General features: G+C 39.9%; 9 protein-coding genes across 9 annotated transcripts; 6 read left to right on the plus strand and 3 right to left on the minus strand.

The window, feature by feature from the left end:
• Positions 1–155: 155 nt before the first annotated feature.
• On the plus strand, positions 156–5039 carry NUP188 (Nup188p; the record flags this gene model as incomplete). Its single annotated transcript, XM_043195760.1, has 1 exon — positions 156–5039. One exon carries the CDS (start codon positions 156–158, stop codon positions 5037–5039), a length of 4884 nt encoding a protein of 1627 aa, XP_043049465.1.
• A 262-nt stretch (positions 5040–5301) lies between these two features.
• Positions 5302–7124, plus strand: PSO2 (Pso2p; the record flags this gene model as incomplete). Its single annotated transcript, XM_043195761.1, has 2 exons — positions 5302–7014; positions 7083–7124. 2 exons carry the CDS (start codon positions 5302–5304, stop codon positions 7122–7124), a joined length of 1755 nt encoding a protein of 584 aa, XP_043049466.1.
• Positions 7125–7318: 194 nt separating this feature from the next.
• RPC11 (DNA-directed RNA polymerase III core subunit) lies at positions 7319–7624 on the minus strand (the record flags this gene model as incomplete). Its single annotated transcript, XM_043195762.1, has 1 exon — positions 7319–7624. One exon carries the CDS (start codon positions 7622–7624, stop codon positions 7319–7321), a length of 306 nt encoding a protein of 101 aa, XP_043049467.1.
• Positions 7625–7897: 273 nt separating this feature from the next.
• ORC2 (origin recognition complex subunit 2) lies at positions 7898–10129 on the plus strand (the record flags this gene model as incomplete). The annotated part of the gene is made up of 1 exon (XM_043195763.1): positions 7898–10129. One exon carries the CDS (start codon positions 7898–7900, stop codon positions 10127–10129), a length of 2232 nt encoding a protein of 743 aa, XP_043049468.1.
• Positions 10130–10316: 187 nt separating this feature from the next.
• AKL1 (serine/threonine protein kinase) lies at positions 10317–12890 on the plus strand (the record flags this gene model as incomplete). Its single annotated transcript, XM_043195764.1, has 2 exons — positions 10317–10320; positions 10345–12890. 2 exons carry the CDS (start codon positions 10317–10319, stop codon positions 12888–12890), a joined length of 2550 nt encoding a protein of 849 aa, XP_043049469.1.
• Positions 12891–13240: 350 nt separating this feature from the next.
• On the plus strand, positions 13241–16027 carry KQ657_005122 (tetratricopeptide repeat-containing protein; the record flags this gene model as incomplete). Its single annotated transcript, XM_043195765.1, has 1 exon — positions 13241–16027. One exon carries the CDS (start codon positions 13241–13243, stop codon positions 16025–16027), a length of 2787 nt encoding a protein of 928 aa, XP_043049470.1.
• A 9-nt stretch (positions 16028–16036) lies between these two features.
• KQ657_005123 (uncharacterized protein) lies at positions 16037–17053 on the minus strand (the record flags this gene model as incomplete). The annotated part of the gene is made up of 1 exon (XM_043195766.1): positions 16037–17053. One exon carries the CDS (start codon positions 17051–17053, stop codon positions 16037–16039), a length of 1017 nt encoding a protein of 338 aa, XP_043049471.1.
• Positions 17054–17429: 376 nt separating this feature from the next.
• Positions 17430–18503, plus strand: KQ657_005124 (uncharacterized protein; the record flags this gene model as incomplete). Its single annotated transcript, XM_043195767.1, has 1 exon — positions 17430–18503. The coding sequence occupies one exon, from the start codon at positions 17430–17432 to the stop codon at positions 18501–18503; it is 1074 nt and encodes a 357-aa protein (XP_043049472.1).
• Positions 18504–18592: 89 nt separating this feature from the next.
• On the minus strand, positions 18593–19054 carry TIF11 (Tif11p; the record flags this gene model as incomplete). The annotated part of the gene is made up of 1 exon (XM_043195768.1): positions 18593–19054. One exon carries the CDS (start codon positions 19052–19054, stop codon positions 18593–18595), a length of 462 nt encoding a protein of 153 aa, XP_043049473.1.
• Positions 19055–19530: the final 476 nt, after the last annotated feature.

Here is a 19530-nt window from a genome sequence, read left to right on the forward strand (position 1 = left end):
AGTACTGAACGGCTGTAGAACATATTTTTCTGACATCTCTTTTTTTCTCACATACTTCCTGTTTAGGAAGTCTACATTCATCTCAGTGAAAAAACTGTAAACAACATCAACACTGCAACTACCTATTACCCACAACTCATTCTTTACTCCATCTAATGCCGTCTGCAGTAGCCAAATACAGTGACAAGACATTGGACTTGCGTCAATTGCAGCCCACGCATTTGGTGACATTTGATGTCGTTTTAAGAGCGGTGACTTTTGAGTCGCCAGAGTCGGTGATACTCAACTCATTAGACCCATTCCTCTTACAATGTCGGGACTTGTTGGTTAACCCTGATCCCTTTTCAGCAGCATCAGACAAGTCTGAACCAACAAGCAAGGGAACCAAAGATATTGTGATACGTAACATTTTGTACAGTGGAATCACCGATACCCAAATTGAAGATGCCAATAAGCTAGCCACAATGTTTAGTCTTGATCCCATGGAGACATTGAGAATAGTTGTTCAAACATGTGAACGGATCCCCAGCAAACACGATCCTCAAGTTAAGAAGTTGAAGTCCAAACTTCCTGATGACCGACAAAGATGTCTACGGGAAGAGAGACTCTATATATATGCCAAGATGATCTTTCAAGAGAGACGAACAGTGATTCAGTTGGTCATGGAAATGTTGAACAACAAGAATAACCTGGACACCACGTCCACCGTCCGAAACTTGGGAAGAGTATTATATTCATCAGTAGATTACATGACCAAGATCATGGACAAATTGAATGACACTTTCCAACTGTTGATGGTGGGTGATTTCGAACCCATGGATACCCTTCAAGAGTTTGCCACTTCAGAATATGATTTTGAAGGTCTTTACTACAAGGAGAAGCTACTTTATACTGTTGACTTGCTTCGGACACTAGTTGAACTTTTGTTCAGAAACCCAGAGCTTAATAATGAAGTTGTCGTGAAATGGCTCAACTTGATGGCATTGACTTCGTTTATGTCTGAGGTCAATTCTCATTTGGATCTCCATGAAACGTTCACAATAATGCGTTCCTTATCAACATTAATAACTATCCTTGTTCTTGATGTTGAAAATGATGATCCTTGCTATGGTAGTGATTCGACAACTTTTTCACAAATCAATAAAATTATTATTGATACTTCAAACACCAATGCTATTTCATTATATTGTTGGTCTTTGATCTTATTGCGGAAATATTATAATGTGAAGGTCCCCAACGAGTCGTCATTCATATTAACTGAAACAGAGCTTGCAATGCATATCAACGACTTGAACGCAAGATGCATCTCCTTGAACATATTCAAGAGTTTCAACGACTTGGTGGGAATACTAAAAAATGAGTTCATCTACACAGCTATCATATCAAGTGTATTGTATGCTGCTTTACCCGTGATCCCAATATCAAATGAAACGGTTTCCTTGATTGTTCATGTATTAAAATATTGTCATAATGTTGTTGTCGAGAGATTCTTCAATAATCCTGATTTTGAGAAGTTTTTAGTGGTTGCAAGAACCAAATTCCCCATGGCATTATCTCCTTGGCTTAAACTTGCAAGTATTAATGGACAATTTGCATTACATGAATTCGATGAATTGAAATCACTCATGACAAATATGAAACTGTCGGATATAAGTGCTATTTATAATATTGACAATGAAAACAGTGAATTGGTGACTGTTAATAAAGTTGTGGATATTTATCCGCCCTTTGAAACCAATAAAAAGCTTTCATTGATGATAAATGCCAATACAAAGGCTAAACTTTTACCCTCATCTACAGATGAAGATGAAGAGTTGGTGACTTTCTTACATAAATATGATGGTTGGACATTTGTGGGTAGAATATTAGAAAACTTAAGCAAATGCTTTGATGCTACAGACTTGGAAAAGTCAGAGGCCACACGTGATATTATCAATTTGTTCCAAAGTGTTTTGGTTAATAGCACTATTTCCGAGGGACGTTCAGTAATAGAAAGAGCTTCAGCATATACAGATAATTCTGATATCATTGATATTATCTTTAGAATATTTGAACAAAGTTTGCATGCTCGATCAATTCAAATATTGGTAGGAATATTCTCCTTGTTGTCAGCATTATTGCCTATAATGTCAGACAGAGTGTTCCCATATTTATACAAATCGTCATTGTTTTCCCATAATGATAAGGAAGGAATGGCCTCCAACATATTTGCAGCAATTGAATTAGTCAATGGAGACTATCCTTTCTCCGAAGAGTTGATTTCATTCACAAAGAATTTGATTATCCATACATTTAAAATCGGAGATTCCTTGTCGAAAATGAAAAGTACTGTTATAAAAGTTTTTATTGAGCATCTCCTTGCCTTATTTGAAGGGTTTGTTCATTGCCGATTCTTGTATGTAAATCAAATGATGCGTATGGGTTCCAAAATATTGGATATTTTTGCTATCTTGGTAACTTCAGTCCACGGAATTGATAAGAGAGTTAACTCCTACGTGAGCGATATCTTTAGTGATTCCGTTCAAAGAATAGTGGAATCATTTTTAGTATTCTCTAATGATTATTCAAGAACTGCAGTACCTTTATTAAAGGTAATTGAATCATTACCTACAGAATACATTGAATATAAATTGAATGATATTTCTGATCTTCATGATGAATGGATAGCAATTTCCTTGAGGTTTTCATCATTGATTATTGACATCAGAAGTTTGAATGATTTACCACCTTCAGTATTTGAGAAACAATTGTTCACCAAGTCATCATTGCTAGTGAGTGCATACGCTCAATACGAAAACATAAGATACCCTATACTTCAACTTATTTCATCAATGGTTTCTTCCAAATGGCCAGAGGAAAATACTCCATCATTACTTTCGTATTTGGGAGCAGATCATGCTCGAATCTTGCATTATTCCATTGCAGCAGATTTAATGGATTCATTTGTTGGTTCTCAGTTAAAATTAGGGATTTTTGACTTCATTTGTGCTGTGTTAAAGGGGAAGCAGGAAGGATTAACGGTATTATTTATGAGCAACAAGGATATTTTTGAAAGCTTAGAGTCGTCAAAGAATGATGCATCAACTTCCACTTCTGCTTGTGCTTCACATTCTTTACTTGAGTTGATGAAGAAAAATATAACGGAAATGGAATTCAACTCCAATGTGGTAAACTTTCATTTTGCTGATGCTTTATCTCTTGCATTGAATACCTGGACATCAATTTCGGAAATTGATAACGATACCAACACGGTGGAGGCATTGATTAACAGACTCCAATTGGTTTCCAATATTGATCTTCATAGTTCTAAAGATTATGTTGAAAATTGTTACCGGTTGAAATTAGGTTCTAAATTGGCCAATATCCTAGCGCTTGTGTTATTTTCAACCCAAAACGAAGCTTGTAGGAGTTTATTGTCAAAAGTTCTTACGTCTCCCGAGTTTATCAAGCTTTTGCATACCCGTTTTGAGATTGTTGACATTGGCTCAAGAGTCCAACCTGAAGTTGAAGCTGAATTTCAAACTGCATTCCCTGGGTTCAGCTTGGATCAATTTGTTAATGTGTTTCAATTGCGAAATAGGTTCTCAATGGATTCTGTTTATGATTTGCGTCTCATGGACAGAATGTTCGAAGATAAAGAAGGCTGGAAACATATCAGAGAGAAGGTAGTCGCAGCCAGTGTTGATTGGCAATTGATAGATGCTCAAGTAGCATCTACAAAATCGTTTGGTGCACTTTTAACAGCATTCTGCAGAGTCAAGACTGATAATCTTGATACTCAGTTTTTGAATACTGCAACATACTTGTTGAAATTGAATGTCATTGAAGAATCTCTTTCAGCTCCAGTGTATGAAGAACGGAATGAATTAGCATTTTTCATATGTTACTCAATTTTCAATGGGAAAACTGGTGATAATTGTGTCAATGAAGCCTTTAAGATCCTTGAAGTATGTTCAGACCTTTTGTCATCCACCAATATGAACTTCCTTGATGGAATTACTTCCAGCAATGGAACATATAGACCCATATTAAGAATCCTTTACTTCTCATTGAATGTGATCAAGAACCATCCCTCTGCATTAGTGGAGAAGTTTAGTGTGTTGAAGAATGTTTTTGAACTCGCTATAACCAAGGCTGCGCGAGCTATATTGGTGGAATTACAGAATGAAGCTTATCTTTTCAAGTCTAAGAAAGATCATAAGTTCAAAAATATGGATAAGAAGCTTGATGATTTGCAATTGATATTGAGTATTTTAAAGATCTTCATGGGCATTAATTTACCTGAAAGCTCTCATATGGATATTGCCAATGCCATAGAGTCAAACGATACTGTTGCGTCATTACTATCACTTTATTCATTTTCAAATCTAATTGAGGTCAATGAAGAACACATTTTTGCTCAAGTATCTTTAATGTTCATCCAAGAGTTTATGACCATTGATATCATAGCACGTAAGTTTGTTGCTAGTGGATTATACTATGTTTTAGCCGAAAGTCCCATATCTTCCTTCATTAAAGAAGGTGGGTTGAGTGTTTCACATTTACCGGAATATCATAAGCTTTGGTTGAATGGACTATTACCTATTTTCTTGACTACTCTCAATCAACTTGGACCAGAAAGTATACCTGAAGTATGTTTGGGTATCCGCATATTCTATAAGCAGGTGGTGACATGCATTGAGGCCTGGTTCCGAGATTCTTCTTCATTCACTTTGAGTACGGCTTTTGTGGCTGAAACTACGTTGATCTTACTCCTCAACAAAACACTACTGACATTTACTACCACTGAGGGGCTCATCTTGCCATCTACGGTGGTTGAACTTGGAGATGTGATTCCAGTATTGAATACTTATGAAAAACAGAATGACTTTGCAGATGCCATCAATAACCTTTTGAAACATCCCAAGTTCTTGAGACTGAGAGTTGTTCCTAGTACCATCGAAGAGAAGAAGTTGATAGCCAATAAGGATGGAGCATTTGCTGCTTTTGCTGAACGGTTATTAGCAGATGTCCGTGAACTTAAAGACTATTTGGGATGAGATGAGATGACATGAGATGACATGAGCAGTACTGAATGGTAGATACTGCGATGTACTGTAACGTACTGATATATACTGTATCATACTATGATATACACAGATGTACGCCATAATAATCATACTAACGATTCTATAATTCGTAATATCGTATGTAATAACGTCTACAACTTATGTATTGGTTAATACACGACCAATATTTTGCAACTTATACCCCAGATCAGATCTACATACATAAATACTTAGACACTCTTCTCCTTTAAGGATGGCGTTTAATACGTTCTCTGGTGCACTACGAGAGTTCCCCGCTGTTGGTATTGACAGGTTCAATATTGGATGTGAAGTGTACGTTCTCACACACGCCCACAGTGACCATTTGGTGGGTTTAGACCGCGTCTCATTCAACTCCATAGTCTACTGTACGGAGATCACCAAGAGACTTGTCAGTTGTGATGTTCGGTATCGACAGAAGGCGCATTTGCTTCGTCCCTTGACGTGTAATGTGACACATCACATTCAACTAGAAGATGGTACAGTTGACATGGTATTGGTTCCCTCGTATCATTGTCCTGGGTCGGCCATGGTGTTGGTGTATGATGATAGACAAGCGATCTTGTTTACTGGCGATATTAAATGTGAGTCGTGGTGGATCGAGCTGAGTATCCGGAACAACTCGGAACTCTACGGGTTCTTAGCTGGTAACAGAAGGACTCTAGATTGTATATATATAGACTCTACATTTGGCTATAGAGGCGAGCCATACATTGAGATGCCCTATAACGATGTGGGGATCCGTGGAGCTATACTGTTGCTTCAGATGTACCCCAAAGACGATGCGGAGATAAGTTTCTGTCTCCGAGACACCATCTTGGGGTTCGAGGAGTGTTGGGCCAAGATACAGCAAGGGTTGGACGGAGTTAAGCTAGATATTCCACTGATACTTCTCAGTCGTTTGAAACGGTCAGATTCGTTAGCTGATCCCATTTATGGTGGTTGGATCCGGTCAACATTGAATGGGGACTATGGGGGTTCCTGGAGCCTTAAAGTGGGGTATAATAATGACAGACAATCTGTGTCCAAGTTTAATGTTATGCTACAACAGTGCATTGACTTCAACCTTCCAGATCTAGTAGCTAACTTTTGGCCTATTGACTACAACACATTGGTGGAAGATCCAGATCTCAAATTGAACGACACAACTTCGAAGGGTAATCAGATATTCGAATACAGAGGTCGAAGTTTTTTAAAGCCTAAGGGTCGTTCTGTCTTACTTCCGTCTAGCATCAAGATTGTCTTTTCAAGACATTCTTCTTACTCGGAGATTAAAGACCTTATTGATTGTTTCAACCCTAAACAAGTGTACCCGTGTCTGTATCTGAAGCAGACATGGAAGAATGGGTTTTCTATGAAGAGATTGTTTCTGAAGTGCTGCAGTGGTTCGGCGTTTGTATTTGACGATGAAATGCGTGCGTTATATGGCCCACTCCATAGTGTCGACAGAGAAGTTGTGACTATCAACAGATGGGATTTCAGTCATTGTCAATCAGAAGTTAAGTTTATACTTAATGCTACTACTGGCAATAACTTCAAGCCGTATGATTTCATTGGTCAGAAATCATACAATGCTTCCGGCAAAGATTCAAAGCTGTTCCCTGAAGCAGTCAATCTAGAGAAGTTGATCTCGGGAAGAAATGAAGAACGATACAAAAAGTGGATAAACGAACAGCAAGTTAACTACAGAGGAATTCAAACGAATGAAAATGGAATTAGGAGTATTCTAAACTATGAAAACAAAAGCCACAGTAATTCCCTGACCCAAGAAGAAGCAAGTACCGGGTGTGAAGGATCTGCTTCTGGTAATACCAAAGGCTCCATTACAGATGAAACCCATGACTTGAAGAGAAGAGCACCAACGATAAACAAAGACAAACGTCCTAAACTAATTCGAAAACACTCATGTCGAGGTAAGCAGTGGGGAGTGTCAAACAACGATCCACTACGATCTAGCTTTAGCTCCTTTGAGACTTCGTTTGCTCCACACCTGAGATTCTCCATCGTCGACAAGAAACTGATCAAAAGATCATATAATTCCTTATCTGAAGATCGAAAGAAGTGGTTCAAAATGCTGTTGACCTCTGTATGGTTGTCGCAAAGCTTTCAGGGTTGTACTAACGCATGAGCAGGATCAAAAAAATTAATAATATAAAGCAGGCAATTGTCTGATAAATGCATATATGAGTGAACAGTGTCTGACTAATTCAAATAATGACTGAACTGTCTGACTAATTCTCCTTCCATCTATGAGCACATTTAACACACTTGTAAAACGTCGTCATAGGCTCATCAGCAGATCTGATCTGCAATTGGAAGAAATAGGCCTTATCACTACCACAAGAATCAATAGGACATTGAGCTTGGGTCTGGTCAACATTCTCCCAAGCAGCTTCTCCTCCAAGAACATCATCTACTTCCTTTCTGGTAAGCTTCTTCCGGTCATACATTTGGAACCCATTGATCTTGAATTCATATGGACATGTGGGACAGTAGAACCGATTGCAACCGTCATCAGCCTCCGATACAAGCAACATATTGTTGCAATAAGGACAGAACGTTAACATCGGAGCAAAGATCAATGATTACTACTATAGCTGGGCCAGTCTACTTCGGTTAATTGTGACGTTAAACCCAGCGATGAGGTTTATACCATGGGGTTTATGTGCCGGATCCTGAATCCGATATATAGCACGATTTGCGTTATATGCCGTACGCGAATTTTGGGGTTTCTCCAGATCTATACAGAAGTTTTATACTGAAAAAGAGAAGCCTATATTGGAGAGGGTATTTACAGTTGTTTGTTGATGATGTTGTATCCCGATGAGGGGAGTGTTCCAAGTACACCTCGGAAAGCCATTCCCGATACGTTTGCATCTCCGCAACTGAAATCACCTGCAAAAAGAGGACTAATTGGTATCAGTCCCCTCAGAAGAACGTTACTGCCGACAAAGACTCCCAATGGCCGAGCCGGGTCGTTATCACCAGCACGACGGAGTTTGGCTGATCAATCTGCTCAGAAGAAAGCGGTTCTTTCCGGCTCATTCTACGACAGATTGAAGGCTGCACTGAATGAGAACGAAGACTATTTGGATCGGCAGGTAAAAGAACAGGAAATGAAATTTGCTGATATTGTTGCTGGTAGAAATAGGGGAAGTGGTACGTGGCCCGAAGTGAACTATGAGGAGGATGTGTCTTTGGATACGCCTAGGACTCGGAGACGAAGACGGAAAGTTGTTGTAGAACGTACTCAATTGAGTTCCAGCGAAGATGATGTAGGAGGCGATGCTTTTGAGGATAGTGACGATGAGTATATGCCCAAGAGGGCACGGAAACAGGGCAATAAGGTTATGAATAATGATGAAGATGAAGATGATTTTGAGGAGGACGACTTGGAAGTAGAAGATGACGATAACAATTTAGTTGACGAAGTCTCTTCATTAAAAGAAGAGATTCTACATAAGAAGCGTGGAAGAAAACCAAAGAAGAAGGCAGTTACCGAAATTGGGTCTCCATTCCGTAGTAAGGGCGGACCTCAAGATGATTCACCTAAGAAAATGGGTCGCCCTCCCAAATCTGAAATTATTGCCCTGAAGATTGAAAGTATATTCTATGACCCCAAGACACAACGACCCAGCAACACTATTCATTCAGTTGATATCAATTCTCTTCTTGGTAGTCTTTACGAGACAGGAATCCCAACTATCAGTGGTATCAAACGAGACGTAAGCGATGAGTTTGACACTCGACAGAAAAGCTTTGTGCCTATGCCTTTACCAAAAGTGGATTCAGAGGGCAATATCATAGATCAAGAGTACCTTGATAAGTATTTCTCCAATAGACCAGTGAATTCTCAACTGGCAGAGAAGATAGGTGATGAAAAGGCCTTTTATATGGATGGCTCCGAGGGGTACTTTGAACAACACAGTATCAGAGTCCGGCCCAGTTCCAATTCAATATCTCAGCTTGCTCCAGACATTGATTACGATGAGTTTTCTGCATTAGTGGCGGAGAGTAATAAGATAGCAAAGAACGAGAAGCTAGCACTTGGGTTTGCTAGGAAATCTTTATACAACCAATGGTGTTTTGAGTTAGAACAAGGGTTCAATATCAATTTTTATGGGGTGGGATCGAAAATGAACACCATTATGGATTTTGTTACTGGCCATCTTTTAGATAAGGTTGAACAGATTTATGATGGTTCAGAAGCTCCAAGAGTTCTTGTGGTGAACGGATTTAATCCCACTTTAAAATTGAAGAAGGTGGTTCAAGATATTCTTTCATGCTTTGTACCCAAGGATTCCAGTGAAAAATACCCTAAACATATTTCCGATACTGTGAGTTACTTGATTGGGTGTGTCACCAAGCAAAGAAAGACCACCAATCCCACCACAACCAATAACCAGCCGAAACTAATATTGGTGATCCACAATGTGGATGGTGAACGACTTCGAGACGACAAATCCCAGGACTTACTATCACAAGTATGTGCAATACCCGAAATATGGACCATTACATCTACAGACAATATCAATGTGTCTGTGTTATGGGATCTTTATAAGACCAAGAATTTTAATTTCATTTGGCATGACTTGACGACATTTGAACCTTACATCAACGAGATGTCGTTTAAAGATGTGTTGAGCATGGGTAGATCTAAGAAGTTTGTGGGTAACAAGGGTGCCAAATTTGTGTTGAGTTCTTTGACTGATAACCAGAGAGATGTGTATCGTATTATGCTTCGACATCAAATTGAAAAGATCTTGGTGGGGACCAATAAGCAAGCACGGAACGGTTTAAGAGGAAGTATCAAGTTTGGAATTCCTTTCAAAGTGTTGTACGATTCGTGTGTTGAAGACTTTGTTGTATCGAATGAAGTCAATCTTCGGTCCATGGTTGGTGAATTTGTTGAACATAAAATGGCTAAACTTACTAAAGATGAAACAGGAACAGAGATTGTATTTATACCATTTAATTTCGATGAGATGGAAAGAGTTTTACAAGCTGAGTTCAACGAATCAATAGGTAAAGAAGATTTATAGATAAAGGACTAAAATAGTGCAGTAGCACTTCAAAGCTTATATAAGTATTGTATCACGTGTGATGGATCACGTGCCTCTGAGCTACCATAAAATGCGGCTCAGCTTTTACTTAAGTTCCAGCCAAGGGGCAACATGTACCCTCTATTTATGCCATCTCCAACTACCAAATCCCCAATTGACGTCAACTATGAGTAAGGTGCCTATGTTGACCGAAGGATCGATGTTGGCGGTGGGGCGCCACAAGATTCAGATTGCCAATTATCTTTCTGAGGGAGGGTTCTCGAAGATCTATAAGGTAAAAGTTGATCCTCCAATTGATAATCAAATAGCCGAAGCATGTCTCAAACAAGTAGTTGTACCCGACAAGAATGCCCTTGAAGTTTTACGGAAGGAAGTGGAGGTGATGAAGACGTTGAAGGGGTGTCGGAACATTGTCAACTTGTTTGACTCTAATGCTGAGAGACAAGAATATGGAGGGGGGTATCAAGTGTTGATGCTTATGGAGTTGTGTCCCAATGGGTCGTTATTGGACTATATGAATGCCAACATTGAGACAAAGCTACAGGAGAAGGAGATCCTAAAGATAATGATGGACATCTCTGTGGCAGTGTATGAATTGCACAAGAAGGACTTAGTTCATCGGGATATTAAAGTGGAAAACGTGCTTATAGACCACCAGAAACGGTTTAAACTATGTGACTTCGGATCAACCCTGTCATACAAAATGCCTCCGAAGAACCTGGAAGAGTTCCGGACTTTAAGTCATGATATCTTATACCATACAACGCAGCAGTACCGAGCTCCGGAAATGATTGACTTGTATCGACAGCTTCCCATAGACGATAAGGCTGACATCTGGGCTTTAGGGTGTTTTCTTTATAAGCTTTGTTATTATATCACTCCCTTTGAAGCTACGGGTGATTTGTCGGTGTTGCATGCTTCGTTCCAGTTCTACAACACTCCAGTGTTCTCCAGTGACTTGAAGAATTTGATCATCATTATGCTCCAGGAGAACCCTGTTTACCGACCAAACATTGTCCAGGTGATCATCTTGTTGGCAGGAATGCTTGGAGTAGAGTTCCCTTCGTTGTATGTCCAAGACTTTTATAATAACGGACCATACAACTTCCACAGTCTACATGAATACCAAGTGTTGAAACAGAAGGAATTGGTTCACCAACAGCAGTTGTACATCCAACAGAATGCCAGGAAAACCAATAAAAGAATCATAGACCCCACCCAGTTTCAGCAATTCCAACTGCAACAACCTCAACAAGTTCCCGACCACTTGAATGCTCACAGCACGTTACCTCATCAAGATGCAATGGTACCCAACTCAAGTATTCCGGAGAAGCTCCAGAAACAATTACATCAACAAGTTCAAATACAATCGACTCCTGTTCCTCTGAAATTGTCGAACCAAATAGCAACTCTGCTGCTGAACCCAACTACGACCACGACTGAAGTTGATTCGAAGGCACTGAATAATGATAATAAACCTAATACCACCACTACTTCTCCTATTGTCGTAACTAATGGTGATGTTGACTCAGACTTGGATGACCTTACAAACATAGACAATGTGGAAGAACGGTTCCCACTGCTTGATTATTTCAAAGTAGATGCTGGTGCTGGTGGTGGTGCTGGGGGGGATCAACCAGCTGATATTTTTACCAATGGTGCTGTTTCCTCTGATAAGGGTATCTCCTCTGAGGTTAGTACAGATACCCCGGTTAAGACCGATAAGAGTGCTGTAGTAGGCAATGTTGAGTCCGGGAATCCAGTTATTGTACAACCTTCTGCAAAACTCACTGCCCAAAATTTGGCAAAAAATCGTCCTGATTTCACAAGTAGTAATTCGGTTAACAAGAACACTTCTTTGATTGTGGACGATATTTTTAACACTGGGTCTCCACTGTTAAAGCCTCAGCCACAGAAAACCAATCAAAGTGTCAAATCAGATAGTTCTAAATTGCTGAGATGGAGTACTTCTGGTGAAGAACTGAATGTCAACGATGAGAATACTACCATTAGAAATAATGAAACATTAAAGATTACTACGGAGTTCCTGGACCCTAATTGGAAAGTTATTGGCATTAAGTCAACATCATCTACAACCAATGAAGGTGCAGCAAAGAAGTTGTCACCCGAGAAAGATATATTACTGCCTAAAGATGCAAATCCATGGGGTTTGTATCGTTCTACTGGAGGTAGTAGTACTAATACTGCTGCTGCTGCTCAACGGCCTCTACCAGTTCCCGCCAAGCATGAAGGTCTACTTCCTGAGCATTTTAATGTGCTCAGTCTCAAAGACGGAAAGGAACAAATAATGTTGGAGCAAAGTCTTATTGACTTGGATGCTGATGTTAATCCTCCCTCCCTCCCCCAGCAACCAAATAAGCACGTTAAAGAGGTCCAGAATTCGCTTTTAGATCTCGGAGTTGACTTCCCTTCCAGGAACTCTTCTGCCACCAGTGTAACTGGTGGTGTCGATTACGGTAAGAATAGCGGACGTAGCGGTCATAAACGGATATCTTCAGTTACAGCACCAGCTAACTTTTCCTTACAAGAGCAAGTCATTGACTTTGAATCTGATAATGAAGAGAGCTCAGAAATGAACAGATTGTCCATACGGAACTCATTGAAGAAACAAGGTAGAAAGTCATCGGAGCTTGTACGAGAAGGAGGGAAGAGAAAGGAAAGTAGCGAGCGGAAACGGAAAGAAAGCACCGAGAAGAAAAGACTTTCGTTTTTTGGTTGATTAGAATTCTATAGAATTGAATAAAAAGAGTATACAAATTAAGTATAAAGTGATAGGATAAAACATCACGTGATGATGTTGTGTATTGCATCACGTGACAAATCATATTTTACCGACCTCTGGATATACATCCACACTATCAATGCATTCAAAGGATAGTCTTTCCAATATGAATCTTGTAAGCGTATCAGCTGTCTCTGGTTTTTCTTACGACTTTGATTTGTTGCATTAGTGTCGTTAAGCCATTCACTTCTCACTGTATCACACAGAGATGGCATCGCTCTCACTAAAAAAAATATATACCAAACGGCAACTGTTTCTTCTTGTTGCAGCCAATTACTATGAACACCATGAGCCTCGAGAAAACACTAGCTCGGCTTCTCCTTCTGGTTCCTTACTCGTCTGGTGACGAGGACCATGCCTCAGTGAAGGACGCTGTTCGATTGATTCTTGAAGGTCGTTCCAGGGAATTGGTGGCGGATCAACATATCCAATCGGTTTTGTTTGGCACTCCAGAGATAAAAGCCATTGCTTCCAGCGGGGCTCTGTTTGTTGATGTGTTACGGAGATACACGAATCATTTGGTGCGTGTTATGCAACCAGAATTATTCCATATGGTTCAAGTTGCCTTGCTTCAGTTGTTTATACAAGGTAACTTTACAGGTCCCTCATTGCAAGAGTCAACAGGAAGTGACCTTGGCGGAGGGATTTTCGGAGGAACTGTTGGTCAGGAGATGATCCATAGCGAGTCTCTTAAGCTTCTTTCTATTGAAGGTCAACAACCTTATGATCTCATGGTTGACCCCTTGTTACTTGTGGTTTCTCTTCTCATGTCCGAGAGCTTTCTCGGCTTATCTCCGGAATACTCTTTGGTCGGAAAAGATATGAATATTCTGGTGGAGCAAACCATTGCCCGTGTTTCCTCTTTGGACACTAGTAGCACTGCATTGAGGGCCTCGGTTACTTGGTTTTGGGTTAGAGCGTTGCAAGTTCATTTGGTGGTTGTTACTGAACCTCCAAGTGTATTGACATCGGTATCATCTCAATTGTTAACTCCGGCATTGGTAAATGCTATTGCTACCAACGAGCCGGAATTGCAACGGAATTTACAGTTGATTTATTTTTTGGAGAAAGCCAGAATTCATATCCATGGGCTTACAGAACATCTTGCTACATCATTCCTTATTGAGGCCAAACGAATCTCTGAGTTGCAGTTGGTTCTTTCAGGTGCCAAAGCAAAACGGACCAAGTTTCAAAAGTTTCACACGTCAGCATTGATTATTTTGGCCAAATCAAAGGAATCTTCATTGTACCAAACTGGTGCTGGAAATGGTGATGAAAATCCAGAGAATTTTGAACTCAACTCCGATCTTTTATTGGAAAGACCTCAATTCGAGTCACTTGATGATTTGGAGATCTCTGATGAAAGAAATCCCAAAAGAGTAAAGTTTAGTGACGTTAGTTCGTTTCGTACTGACGAAGTTGAAGAACCTTTATTGCCAATTGCTATTAAGACAGACGATATTCCTTCTGGTTTAAGACAATTGGATCCTAATGATCAACCTCCTCTTAATGATTTGGATAACGTCCAATTATTGTTACGGTTAACGACTATAAAACAAACCACTCCAGCATCTGACCCACTCATCGCAGAAGAACTCATGGCTTTAGTGTCTAGAGTGCTTTCCGTCTCGGGTTCTAAAGTCAATTGGACTATATTTTCCAGAGCCTTATGGGAAAGATCAGTTTTGGAAACTGGTAAGGCTAAGACTATTGAAAGGGGGATTTTACAAATGACCTCTTTAGTGGAAGAAATTGGTATTAAAATTAAATCTAGAATTATCCCTCAAGCTGTTGAATCACCAAGCTCCCATTCTCCTGAAGCTTCAAGACTTCGGTTCATTCATCAGTTGACTTTGTTCCCTCAATGGGCCATGGACGCCAAATTGGCTGACAAGTATATGTCTTTAGGAGTGTTGAGATCAGCTATTGAAATCTATGAAAGATTAAACATGAGTTGTGAAGCTGCCTTGTGTTATGCAGCTGTTGGCCAGGAAAGCGAAGCCGAAAATGTCATCTTAAAACGTATTGAAACCCACCCACAAGATGCTAGAGCCATCTCCATATTGGGTGATATTAGACAAGATCCTGCTATGTGGACGAAAGCCTGGGAAATTGGTAGATACCCCAAGGCTAAGAGTGCCCTCTCAAGATACTACTACAACCCACCAAAGGATAGTCAGTTGGTGAAGAGTATTCCAGATGCCATTAAGCATATGAACGACTGTTTAAAGATCAACCCATTAAATTATGAGAATTGGTTCTTCTATGGTTGTTTGGGATTGGAGTCTGGTCAATTTGAATTGTCCGCTGAAGCCTTCACTCGTTGTGTGGGGCTTGATGATGATAATGCTCATGCGCTAAGCAATCTTGCGACTTCGTTCATTCAACTTGGCCAAATGAAACAAGCATATAATGCCTTGAAGAAAGCAGTGTCCATAAGTCAGGATAAACCTTCATGGAAGATTTTGGAGAATTTTCTTATAGTTTCTGTTCGTTTGAACGAATGGAACGACGTCTTAATGGCCTCAAGAGAGTTGATAAATGTCAAGGTGAAGGCTAATAGAAGCGAAAGTTCAGTAGACATTCCTGTCATTGAACAATTGGTTGAAATCTTAGTTACCTCTGAATACCCTACTGGAGAAGAGCAGCAAAGGCTCAGCCATTTCCAAGCTTCTTGTATTGATTTTGTGTGTAATATGTTACCTACAGTGATCAATTCTTCTGGAAGATTATGGAGACTTATTTCCAGAGTTGAATTATGGAGAAAGAAGCCATGGGCTGCTCTTGAATGCTATGAGAAGGCTTATAGAGCTTTGAGTCAAACCACTAGTTTGGAGACTGAAGAGACTACGTGGAATGAAGCTGTGGAAGCCTGTGGAGATCTTGTTGCGGCTTATGAATCACTAGGAGAACTTGAAGGTAAGCATGGAGCAGGGGACATTGTTTGTAAAGATTGGAAGTATAAGGCCAGAACATCTGTGCGGTCATTGATGTCTAAAGGGAAAGATACCTGGGAAGATTCACCTGGTTGGGAAAGATTACAAGAATTGAAGGAAGAAATAGCAAACATGTGATTTTAACTACTAATAATCATAGATAATACTTAAGGTATCATCATATACGGTTGTTGAAGTAACTCTTTTCTTGGGAATATTTATATTTTTATTCAGTCTTCCATGATTGGTCTTACTGAAAATCAATAACTCAGCTTTCATCAAAACTGTGACCACCGGTTCACAAAATGGAAGACAACTGATAGCGAGTTTCCATAGTTTCAATAAGGTTTTGAAGGCCATTCTGGTGGACTCGGAGTTATCAAGTCTAAGACCATAAATAATGCAGTACAACACCAAAGCATGGATGCCATTAGTGAAACCATTCCCAAAGCATTCAGAAAGGTATACCAAGGGAAGAGCATTATCAAAAGCTGCTGCCACTATAAGCAATCCATCTTCACCATAATTGACCAATGGAACAATACTATCATCAACAGGGCAAGCATTATTAAGATAAAAGGTGACTAGGTTCATAAAGGAATACATCGCCATAGGAACAAGCTTCAAGCCGTTCGTATTGGTGGTGGCTATAAGCAAGGCATTACCCAAAAGATGGGTATTTTCTGATTTCAAAACTACTGATAAGGGCACTGGTTCGACTTTGGAAACAACTGTCTTATCGTTCTTATTGAGATCGGATATCATTCCTGCTGCATAAGCCTTGCTGCTTTGGCTTATAGCCTGTAGTCTTTTTCCCAACGTTAAGGAAATATGACGATAAGTTACTAAGAAATACGTTGTCACAACAGAAGAGGTGGTAAAGGAGTACCACAACAACGAAGTGTCAGTATACCAATAGCCATAAGCTAAGCAACCAACAATTGTGCAAGCATGAGAAAGAAGCCAGCAATATTGAAGCAATTGTGAAGTAGGAGGAACATGAGAGTATACTATTAGCGCTAGAAACTTTGAGGACTGTTCTACTTGGGAGTATTTATCGTTAAACATGATTCTCCATTTAGGGTTTGTTAAAACTCTCAATTCAGGAATCACTGCAAGTAACCAAGCCATCCACATTTGAATGAAGCTGGGTATGTTTGTCATTGTGGTTGTATGCATTAGAAAACGTCATAGAAGTAGATAATTTTTTGCATCCACAAATGGAAACACAATGTCGCAATATTTGAATTGGACCACGCAAAACAAAAGGCAATATTTATAGATAAGAACTACATACTACATATTTGCATACTTATATATATGCATGTATATATGTACTCGTATACATACATGCATTTTATCATGTATGTTTGACCTATGCATGCAGAGAACATGTATCTTTAAATGTAAATAAGTACACCATGCAGTAAGTGGCTGAAGCTGACACAAAATAGGTGAAATTCAAATGAAAACCAAAATAGAAAAACGAGATCACAACCTACCACTCAAAATAGAACCAAAAACTGCTTACAGTAAAGGTATGGGAATGGATGACAAATATATAGGGTTGGCGTTAGCGATGTCGCTGTCGCTAGCCATTGGGATCTCGTTTATCATCACCAAAAAGGGACTCATGGACACGGCATCTCGGGGAGGACAAGTGGAGGGACACGAATACTTGAAGAACCCAACATGGTGGGCAGGAATAGCTACCATGGCAATAGGAGAGATTGCCAACTTTGCGGCGTATACATTTGCACCTGCGATCTTGGTGACACCCTTAGGAGCCCTTTCTGTTATTATCGGGGCCGTATTAGCTGCCGTGTTTTTAAAGGAAGAATTGGGTACGTTAGGTAAGATGGGATGTGCAATTTGTCTTATGGGGTCAGTAATAATTGTGTTACATGCTCCCCCAGATAAGGAGATTGAAACCATTGATGAAATCTTGGGGTATGCCACCCAACCAGGTTTCCTTTTCTACTGTTTTGTTGTGGGGGCCTATTCACTCTTTATGATCTACAAGATATGTCCTCGGTATGGGTCTACCAATCCTATGATCTACATTTCTATTTGTTCGAGTGTTGGACTGATTTCTGTCATGGCCATCAAGGCGTTTGGCATTGCTTTAAAGTTGACGTTGAGAGGTAACAATCAGTTTACTCACGTGTCTACTTATTTGTTTATGATTGTGGTTGCTGGATGTATTGTTACGCAGATGAACTACTTCAACAAGGCCCTAGACCAGTTTGATACCTCCATAGTCAACCCGTTGTACTATGTGATGTTCACCACGTGCACGTTGAGTGCGTCGTTCATTTTGTTCAAGGGGTTCAACACCACGTCGGCCGTCAACATCATCTCCTTGCTCATGGGGTTCCTCATCATTTTCAGCGGAGTTTACTTGTTGAACATTTCGCGCAAGGACAACGAGGGAAGAGAACGCGAATTGTTTGGGGTCCATTCAGGTAAAGATATGGCTCCCCTTGATAATGGTGTTGGGGGCTTTTCCATGAGAAGATCAATGCAGTTATCCAGAGGGGAAGAGGAGGAAAGAGTTGGGTTAAGAAGGTTCGATAGTTTTGAGATCGACAGTGATGAAGAAAGAAGACAGTAATAGATATATATATAAGTTACAGTAGAGTAATACCATTCAAGTAAATGCCATCCATGTAATGAATTTCTCTATATAAGTCTGTAGTTGTATTAAATATCATCAATATCCAAATCATCTTCTTCTTCTTCATCAGAATCATCGTTATCACCAAACTCAAAGTTAACGTCGTCATCTTCATCAGCACCAAACGTGTCGGTTTCGTTAATCTTTGCATTCTCAGGTAATTCTCCAGCACTCTTTAAAGCTCTGGCTTCATCAGAGTTATATTTATGAACAACATCACATTGCTCATCTTGGAAATCTCTCAAGGAAACCAAAATAATATCACCTTGACCCATCCACACCTTCTTTCTCAACTTCCCTCTGATGTGTCCCATTCTTTTCTTATCATCAAAGCATGCAACTTCCAATCTACCATTACCTAACATCTTGGTGATTTGAGCATACTCTTGGCCTTCCTCTTTAAAGATCAACTCTCTCTTTTGACCCCCATTGATGTTCTTTCCTCTTCTTCTGTTCTTTCCTCCCTTTCCTTTACCAGTCTTACCCATTTTTGGCTGTTTGGTTTCGTTAAAGTATCAGATGGCAATCGCTATGTGCTTGTTGCTCCTTGTTAAAATTTTTCACCCATCACCAAAGTCGTGCGTGGGCTGGGAACCTTGGACTCAAAAGAGTAACCTTGCACAAGAGACTCAAACAACGACTCAAAGACCGCCGCCCCATTTGGCACCATTATAACATAGTAACGATATAAAAAACTAATATGGTTGTCACAGTATCTGTAGACTACTATATTCAGCTTTATTCAAAGCATATTTTACAGAAGCAAGTATATTAACGTCACGTGACAGTCCACGTGACCTTTGGGGACAATTTCACCTTTGCTGGAATGGCCCCAAGTTCTTGTCATTTCGTAGCCCATTTCTTACATGGCTCCCTTGAGTTTGATTCTATCGATGTATTCCATATATGCTACTTACCGTTTCAGATCACTATGACTTCCAATAATACGCTTTCTGGTACACGC

The sequence above is a fragment of the Scheffersomyces spartinae genome (genome assembly GCF_019049425.1).
Source record: "Scheffersomyces spartinae strain ARV_011 chromosome Unknown scaffold_9, whole genome shotgun sequence".
In the NCBI taxonomy this organism is placed as follows: Eukaryota; Fungi; Ascomycota; class Pichiomycetes; order Serinales; family Debaryomycetaceae; genus Lizanozyma; species Lizanozyma spartinae.